Consider the following 9559-nt stretch of genomic DNA (forward strand, 5'->3'; position numbering starts at 1 on the left):
CCAACTGATTGATAGTTCTAAAAGCAGGTAATAAGTTCGTATGTTGATTGAACCTGTACAAAAAGAGCAGAGGAAGAATTGATTTTATCTATTCCAATATGGGCATAGGTTCAGAATGTTGAAAACTGAATACAATGGCTGAATGTATTAGAAAACAATGAAAATAATAGGATTGAAAACCTTAGCTCTTTGCTCAGAGGTTCAAACTCAGCTGGCACATGTGATGCTGTAACAACGTTGCCACCAGCGTTCCTCAGTGGGCAAGTTTAAGTATGGCGGTAGGTTGATGGGTCCTCTATTTTCACCTCCTTATATGCACCTCATCCTCCGTGGGTGAGTTAAAGTACCATTGTCTAAGTCATCAGCCTCCTTGCACTCACGACATTCATTCCTTAGTTAGTAGGACTAGGTTTCATTGCAGTTTTGGTCCCCGAAGTAACATGATTGTGTGATTTTGGTCCCCAATTAAAACCAAGAAGGATCAGGATGAACTAATTTGATTTTGATTCTGTATGAATTATGAAAGTTCACATCATGTGACTTCATAACGCTGACTTCATAAGGAAAAAGATGATATGGCTGTGGGAAATTTAATATATAAGGATCGATAACATAGTTGAAATAATTAAGTAGAGCGTACAGTTTGTAAGGGATGTGCTCTTGGTTGGGAAATAATTTACCTTTATTTCTTAATTTAATTTAGTTCCATTGTATAATTTGAAACAATATAAGAGGCTAAAAGGGAGAGTGATATGTGTAAATGGGTGATAGTTATTTACCAAACCAACAATCAGTCTAGTTCCTTATCCGACCAGGTTGATCCACTTTTTAAACCATGGTTGCAACACGTCCTTATGAATGGAATGTTACACTGATATAAAAAGTAGCCAAGTTCAATGAAGACTTGAAGAGTAAACTTAAAAGAGCCCTTGATTTGTTATATATGAAGTCTAACATAATTGCAACATAAAAAGTAATGCAAATTACAATACTTGAATTCTTAGTTTGAACGCAACTGATTTTACTCATAAGAAATATGATATTTTCAAAATTTGAGCAACAATTGTTTATGGATCAACATCTAAATATACTGCACTGAAACTCTGCCTTATCATTATAAGCATGACGTGTATATATCTACCATTGAATTTGTATCTTAGTGCTTCCCATTAATGCATATGACAAACTGGAATGTAGAGCGGAAACTATGCTCAAATCTGCACCAACTCCTCCCCCATGTTTGCTTTAAACGGAAAAAAAGACTACAATTTCTAATCTTCACTGAGAATTATCCTCATCAGAAAATTTATCAGCCCTATTCTCCGTCGAAGCTGCCCTTACTTTACGCTTACTGTAATATTTGGAGCGACAGCTCAAACTCCCATGCCTTTTTGCCTTGGAGGGTAATCATCTGAGTTTCAAATCGGGAACTCCAATGTGTTCTTCAAAGATATATAGATTCTGGAGGATGTTAGATGCATCCTAAAAGCTCGTACTTTGTATCCTCCATAAACAATCTTTTCTTAAAGGTGAGTCTGTAAATATAGCTTTTATGAAATCTTCCACCTGCAAAGAGGTCAATAAAAGATAGGTAAGAAACATAACAAGTGGGGAGTAAAATACATTGCCCCGAGAAATGAAGTCATCAATAATCAAATAATACCTCAGTTATTGTAAACCCACAAGAGAACAACTCTTTATCCTCCCAAGATGCTGTAATAGATTTTAAAGGCATATCTAATAATTCTGTGAAAGATGAACATATAGTAGTTAGTAGATGAGTAAATTATAACCCAACCGACAGCTTCTAAAGAAATGCTTAAGTAGATAACGCAACATGCCTGATAGTTTGCGGATTTTACGCATAGATGGGATAAGATCTTCAAGAGACTCCATCGAGAATTCATGTGAATTTTGAACCCCAGTGGCCAATGATTCGAATAAAAATGATAGGCTTTCCAGCATTAACTGGATAAGTCTTTGTAGCTGGAAATGAGTGTAAAATATTACACCAACTTCTAAAATAGGATGGTAAAATTACAAGCATTGATAAGTTGAGTCATGATATGGACCCTACCTGTAAAGTCTCGTCTGCAGCTATGTCATCTAAGAGAAGTATATCTCTTGCAATTCTTGAGAAAACTGATTCTAAGACTGTACACATGCTTTTCTTGTAAGTTGATGGCAGCAAAAGTGGCTCCCATATGATATGTACTTTTCCTAGAATGAAAACAACCTGATCAAGCAAACTCAGCTTCATGTCATTTGTGAAACTAGAAGGCACCCAAGTTGGTCGCTTGCATGCAGGCAGAAAAGAAAAAAAGAAAAAAGAGATAAAGCACTATGGGAAAACAAATGGTAATGTACACAAATCGTATTAACAAGAAAATTACCTGGTCTATGCTAAATTTAGTCGACTCAAATTGCTGCATCTGATGAGTATTCTGAAATCCATCAGCACCATCAATAGCCTATAAAAAAGGGCAGAGGTGGAAAAGTACCAGGTCAATAAGGCAAGTGTCAACCATAACTAATTGATATCCTACAGATGCAGCATGCATTTCAACAAGGCAGTACCTCATTCAAGTTAAGAATAACAAGGTGAACTTGTCTCTGCAGTATTTCTTCTGCCAAAAGCTGAAATCTAGGAGCCAAATCAACAAACACCGCATGCTCCTTAATTGAACTTGGAAAATCTGTTCGATACTGAGACAAGAGTGGCCAAATGCATGAGCCCAAGAAAAAAAATGCATTATTTAATGAAAATAAACAATGTTTACATCAAACACTTGACTTCTTTTGATAAAATAAATTATCAAATTGAGTCTTTGAGTTGAGCTCAATAGAACTTAAGTAAAAATACTATGATAAAGAAGGCACCAGGAAGAAAAGAAGACTTTTGTTGACAAAAGTAAATTATTTAAATAGTAAGAATTTTCATGCTTAGTCATTCAAGTATGTATACCTCAAATGCAAACCCAGGTATCTCTCGGGAAAGATAAAGACAGTCATTATGCATCAGAACAGCTACTTGATTGATGCCATTAAGCTGCCTCTCTAGCTTCACAAGTCAAAAACAGAAGTTGTTATTTTAGACAAAAAGTATAAACATAGACCAATAATAACCTTGACATGGATAATAACTTCATAATGAAGATAAATTCTCCACATATTTTAATATGAATGCCATTGATGGCTCATCTCAGCCAAAGATCAGAAAAAGGTATAAATAATAGCACACAGGAAATGGTTCAAGAATATATAGCTTTGATGTTGGCAATAAACTCATGTTACTTCATTATGTTCACCCTATTAAATCAACCCTTAATGAAAGAAAAACTAAAATGTAGCATAAAAGGCTTTTCCACTTTTCCACTGCCTTACATGGACTAACCTTGATAGGGACAACTACTTCATAAAGAAGTATAGCATCTCTAGCTGCACGATAAAATTCCAAAGCGACTCTAGTAGATGACAAGCAAACATCCTGCACAAATAAACAAACAAAAAAGAATTTTGAGAATGTCCTCTATAGAAAATAATTTGTGCAGTAAAAAGTATAAATCAAGGGATTGAAAAACAGATGCATAATAAACTCTTGAGCTTGTACTTCAAATATAATGTGATGCACATATGCCATTTGTATATTATTCATTATTCTAGATTGTATACCTGCAGTGTCTGGTGAATTAGCACCATCAATTGCTTGGCTGCTTTGGATACCAAACACCTCTCTGATAAGAAAAGCAAATCTACCACATGACTGGATGACTGGATAGAAGTTTCATCATTCTTCCAAACAGAACTATCCCTAGTATACTCCTGCAGTGACATTCTTTATCAATAATAAAATATCATGATAGCAACACAAGAACTCACTCTGTAAGAAAACTCACTTGAGGAATGGAAAAGTCGCATTCTAGGAGGAGACTTCTAGCTTTAGCCAAGATTTCAGTTTTTTTCTTAGATGCAAAGTGAACCTCAACATTTTCAGCAAACTTGCTCAGCCGGTTATCCTTGTCATCTGATGCTGAAATGAACATAAGCTCTTCCAAAGCCATTTCAAATTCAGAAGTACATTTGATGATCTTCTGAAAGTCAGGTAGTTTTGATGCATCTGTTGGAACAACCTGAAATCAGACATCTTGTGTGACTATGTGCAAAACTTAAACACTCACTTTCTATGTAGCTTTTAGACTGTAACTGACAAGCAAATAATTGTCCTAGCTAGTAGTATCATGAAGGACTGACTAATTCAACTAGATCATATTTTTGTTGGTTGAGATGAGAGAGATGACAAGAGCTAGCATATTATTAGCAACAGCAGCATTCAATCAAATTTCAACTAAAATCAATGCAGTGGTATATAAATATTCTTACACTTGTTTCAAAGCATAAGATGCATGGATACAGTCTTTGTTTAATCAAGTATCTTATGGCGTACAGCTTAAAGGCAAACCTTTGAAAGAAAGCTAGATATTATTTGCTCTGCTATTCTTGGCCAGGTCAGTCTTCCAAAACATTGCATCCAAGAACTGTTCTGGAAGCAAATACTTCCATAAATAAATTTGATAAAATGCAGAATCCCTGAATAAAGAAACTCCCCATCCAGATACTCAAGCTGCAAATAAAAAATCAGATATTTAGGAACAAAATAGCAGCAAAATGGCAATGCTTCCAGGTTAATAACAAAACAATCTTAACTAAAAAATTGAGAATAAGAATAGGATTTGGCTCCTCTCGAGTTTAGGATGCACTTCAATCAATGGTAAAGTGCTGAATTATACTATTGAATAGAAAATCAAGGTTGATACTGTAATGCAAAATGCAAAGTTGTTAAATTATTAACCATAAATTTGTTAAATTATTAAACATAAATTTTTATTTTCCAATCGACAGTTAAAACTCTGCACTTTCTCTCCAAAGTGGAAGTCACTTTGCACGTTAAAGAAGCCAATTCCCTTAGAATAAGATCAATAAGCCATGCGAAAAGGATAAAAGAAAACAGATGGCGACCTGTGTGCAATATAAATTGATTCAAAGACCATAACACATAGCACTCACCTTACTATCTGGTGAGGAAACTATCTTTAGCACAGCTGATTCTTGATTTGATTCCTCTAGAAATGAGAGAGGTTGTCCACCATTTAAGAAAGGAGTGATAACATACTTGATCATCAAATCAGCAACTTTAGCTAGCCCATATTCTAGAATACCAACCACCTAAGAACACCATAAATTAGAGGGAGCACAAATACATATAACTGAGTTCATCAACATCAAAACAGGAATAAAATTGAATGTTTCAAACAGAAAGTGTAAAACGTGAGATGAATTAACTTACTTCCATTGCCTCCAGAACTGCTTGTAACTGAATCCCATTCATAGTATCAACTTCTAATTTATACTTGACTTCAACTTGATTCAAGCCCCTATCAAATCGGACAGCCTTTTCCATAAACTTCACAAGGACATCTTGAATCTACAAACCCAAACCGAATTCCTCTAAAAACAATCACAAACTCAATAAAAATCACAAATTATCCAATTATCATTCTATGGCACAAATCATATGAATTGACTACACTGTTTGCATATGTCAAAGGAAAAATTATTCAACTATCATCATTTAAGCCAATATGAGCGAATTATCAGCGAAAATGCATTAAGAGTTATCTACATAGATTATTACCACATGATTAATTTCTATTATTAATATTATTGGTTACTGCACAGTTGAAACTTTTACTAGTAATTTATACTGACTGAGTTCAAACCTCAAAGATTTCACACCAACTTTCAGATCAATGGTAAAGAGAAAGTTCAGTCATTTCATGCACAAAAGGTAAAGAAAGAAAAAGCAACCGTAGGGATACTCAGCATTTTGTTTCCCGATAATTCAGTACTTTGACTCTGTTATGGGGAAAAAAATCATGAAAAAATAATGAACAAAGCCATGAATCTGCTCATTGTTAATTGCACATTTTCATCCACAAACCCCGAACCCAATAACCTCCATCTGTCCCCAAACAAACTCAGAAATCCTCATCATCAGTTTTTAACCATTCCAATACAAATTTCCAATCACAGAACTTTATTTTAAGTATGTTCTCCAACAAAATGCCCTAAGATTTAACGCAGGTGTGTATAATAAGTTAGATAAGCAAGCTTAGAAAAAAAAATTAAGCTACAAATGTTGAATTCAGATTATTTACAAAGTTATTGGATTTATAATCATTATTAAATCTTTTCAGCTTTTCATTTTTTGCAATTGATTGTTGAAAAGTTTATCCAAACTGGCTCACACAAACATTCTGAAAGGCTTCAATTCAATTCCCACAAACAAATATACTCAAAGCATTAAACTCATTCATTTCCATGAAACTACAAACCAACTGCACTGAAATTTGAATCTATAAACAAATATATTCACAGCATTAAACTCATTCATTTCCATGAAACTACAAACCAACTGCATTGAATATATAAAACATAGAGAAAACATGGAAAAGGAAAACAAAAGAAGAAAACAGTGAAGCACCTCTTCAAAGCACAGAAGCCATTCCTTCCTCAACAATCCATACACCAAAGGCTCCCTATCATCTTCTTCATCACCAACTCTCAACGCCACCTTCAACTCCTTCAACCCTTGAGCCACAAACTGGAACTTCCCACTCTTCAACCCTTCCCTCACACTCTCCAACCTCTGGTTCAAACCCACAACAATCCCCACAAGCCCTAACAGCTCCCTCTTCACCTTCAGCTCATCCCTCTTCGCCTTGATCTCCTCCACCGCTTCCCTCACCTCAACATCAGGTGGCCGCTCGGAGACAAGCTTGATGACGCCGGCGACGTCGTCGGAGACGCGCTGTGTCTGCGTAACGGCGTCGTTGCAGAGGGAGAAGAGGGATTCGAAATCTTCACGGTGGGAATCGAGGTAGGAATGCACCTGTGATCGGATCTGGTGGGAGTGGGACTCCACGCGCTCGATCAGGAGGCGGAGATCTGGTGCGGAGAGTGGGGAGTTCCGGTCGGAGAGGTCTTGTGTAGAGAGAAGGTCTCGGACGTTGATTGCGCCGAAGAGAGACTCCATCGCGCGGTGGTTGGTGCGGCGGATAAAGCTAACATGCGCTTGGAGTGTCGTCGAGACTGGTGCGGTGTGTGTGATGCAGTGACGGTTTCGTTTGGACTCGATGGACTTTTGCTTTTCAGACTCGTTATGACCCGACCCGGCCCAGTTACGTTAGATTTTGATCTTCATGCAACAATGCTAGTGTTGGAGAAAATCCATAACTACCATGGCAACAATAAATGATAAGAGAGATAGTAAGAAAAGAAAAAGTAAGGGAGAGAAAGTATGAGATGTGATAGATGGTAAGAGGAGAGAGATAGAAATAAAAAGAGGTGGAAATGAAGTGTTTTAAAAATGAGGTGTGTATATATCATTACTCAATAAATAATAGGGCATGAAATGCAATGATAGAGTTTTATGTTAATGCTAGTTTGATCCCGAATCAGAATACGGTGAGTGTTGGAAGCGTTCTTCATGACTCATATGGACGTAGGTTAGCGAGGTTGCTAGCTTGTTTTGGTGAGAATGATGTATTTTGTGCATAACTTTTATTTAGTTGTGGACAAAGGGCTTTCTCCATGTTCAGAGTTAAGGTATAAAAATATTTTGTGTCAAATTTTAAGGATGTCGTGCACTTTCTTAATTAAAATTCCCGCAATTGGAAGCATCTAGATTTGCATATGTCCTCTGCCACCATCACGCCCTATTCATTCCTTCTCACAATGATTTCACACTTCAACACTCTTCTTTTCCCCTCCATTCACCACAAACCTCTCACAATCCAAACCTTCCACAGTTCCTCTCACACCCACGTTCCCCACGCTTTCCCCATAACCTCCATTCGCGTCTCACGAGCTCTCAAAACCGAAGCACAACACGTCCTCTTCGACTACCTCCACTCAACCCGCGGCTACAACTTCCTCGACGCCGAATTCATCAGCCGAAACTCGCCGCGCTTCGTCGAATCCCTAGCTTCAAAAATCAACGACGAGAAAAACGATGATGATAACAACGATGCTGTTAGTCGAGCATTGAAGAAGTTTCTCAGGTATAACCCTGTTAATGAATTCGAACCCTTTTTAGAGAGTTTGGGAATTTCCCAATCTGAATTGCATTCGATTCTCCCACCTGGGGTTTTCTTTTTAACTGATGATCATTTATTGATTGAGAATTTTCATGCTTTGTGTAATTACGGGGTGCCGAGGAATCGAATGGGGAGAATCTATAAGGAAGCTAGAGAGGTTTTTGGGTATGAGAGTGGAGTGTTGTTGTCGAAGTTTCAAGGTTTTGAGAATTTAGGGTTGGGGAAATCAAGTATTATCAAGCTTGTTGTTTGTTGTCCTTTGCTCTTGGTTGGTGATGTGGATTGTGAGTTTTTGGCTGTTGTTGATTGGTTGAAGAGAAATGGGATTGAGAGTGATTGGCTTGTGAATTACATGTCTTGTTCGAGAACGTGTAGTTGGAGAAAAATGCTTGATGCTATAGAGTTTCTTTGTAAGGCGGGCTATTTGGAGGATGGTATGCGCGAATTGTTTAAGGAGAATCCGAAACTATTGTTAGAAGGGTTTGGGAAGAATATGGAGTTGTTTTTGGCCCGAGCGGTTGAGTCGGGTGTTGAGACGAGTGTGATATATTCTTATTTCAGAGAGTATCCGTATATCATGTCGAATAAGTGTGCGAAAAATCTGTGGAGAGTGATTGGTTTTTTGGAGATTATTGGAATGGGAAGAGATGAGATTGCATGCATTCTGTCAGACTACATGCATCTCCTTAGTAAACTTTCATTGAAAGGTCATAGAACTGTTTGTAAGGAGTTGGAAGTTGGAAAAGCTGATTTATGCCAAATCATAAAGGATGATCCTTTAAAGCTCATTAGTTTGGCTTCAAAAATGGAACGGAAGAGCGATGAACAGCTACGCAATCACGATCCATGTAAGTATTTGGAGAAAACAACTTTCTTGCTGAAACTGGGGTACACTGAGAACTCTGAGGAGATGGAAGAAGCATTGAAAATGTTTCGAGGGAGAGGTGATCAGTTACAAGAGAGGTTTGATTGCCTTGTAGAAGCTGGTTTGGATTATAACAGTGTGATTCAAATGATTAAACGAATTCCTATGATTCTAAACCTTCAAAGAATTACAATTCAAAAGAAGATTGATTTCTTAAAAAGTTTTGGTTACCCTGTTGAATGTCTTGTGGGATTCCCAACGTATTTTTGCCATGATTTGGACAAAATTATTGAAAGATTATCAATGTATGCGTGGCTGAAGGAGAGGAATGCGGTAAATCCTGCCTTAACATTGAGCACCATAGTTTCTTCCAATGAGAAACGGTTTGTAAAATATTTTGTGAATATTCATCCTCAAGGTCCAACTATCTGGAAAAGTCTAAAAGAGTTATCAAACAAAGATAAGAACTAACAGCTTCTTATGTTGTATCTATGTTTTGCTAAGCTGCCTATTTATCTCAATATATGCCTTGCTAACA

At 36.9% G+C, this 9559-nt stretch overlaps 2 protein-coding genes across 2 annotated transcripts; one reads left to right on the forward strand and one right to left on the reverse strand.

Annotated features, from left to right (window-relative positions):
* Positions 1-997: 997 nt before the first annotated feature.
* LOC130733508 (centromere/kinetochore protein zw10 homolog) lies at positions 998-7234 on the reverse strand. The gene is made up of 14 exons (XM_057585726.1): positions 6542-7234; positions 5345-5482; positions 5065-5223; positions 4460-4621; positions 3897-4130; positions 3673-3822; positions 3395-3487; positions 2966-3061; positions 2578-2706; positions 2394-2471; positions 2078-2236; positions 1842-1986; positions 1664-1746; positions 998-1566 (listed from the first exon to the last, which is right to left on the reverse strand). The coding sequence occupies exons 1-14, from the start codon at positions 7091-7093 to the stop codon at positions 1483-1485; spliced, it is 2262 nt and encodes a 753-aa protein (XP_057441709.1). The 5' UTR covers positions 7094-7234; the 3' UTR covers positions 998-1482.
* A 306-nt stretch (positions 7235-7540) lies between these two features.
* Positions 7541-9559, forward strand: LOC130733509 (transcription termination factor MTEF18, mitochondrial). Its single transcript, XM_057585727.1, has one exon. The coding sequence runs from the start codon at positions 7753-7755 to the stop codon at positions 9490-9492; it is 1740 nt and encodes a 579-aa protein (XP_057441710.1). The 5' UTR covers positions 7541-7752; the 3' UTR covers positions 9493-9559.

Source organism: Lotus japonicus, chromosome 1, assembly GCF_012489685.1.
Source record: "Lotus japonicus ecotype B-129 chromosome 1, LjGifu_v1.2".
In the NCBI taxonomy this organism is placed as follows: Eukaryota; Viridiplantae; Streptophyta; class Magnoliopsida; order Fabales; family Fabaceae; genus Lotus; species Lotus japonicus.

Coding starts and splice junctions, on each gene's coding strand:
- LOC130733508 (XM_057585726.1), bottom strand. CDS start 7,093: ATGGAGTCTCTCTTCGGCGCAATCAACGTCCGAGACCTTCTCTCTACA. Junction 5,483..6,541: donor GGCTTCTGTGCTTTGAAGAG/GTGCTTCACTGT, acceptor TTGGGTTTGTAG/ATTCAAGATGTCCTTGTGAA. Junction 4,131..4,459: donor TATCTAGCTTTCTTTCAAAG/GTTTGCCTTTAA, acceptor GTCTGATTTCAG/GTTGTTCCAACAGATGCATC.
- LOC130733509 (XM_057585727.1), top strand. CDS start 7,753: ATGTCCTCTGCCACCATCACGCCCTATTCATTCCTTCTCACAATGATT.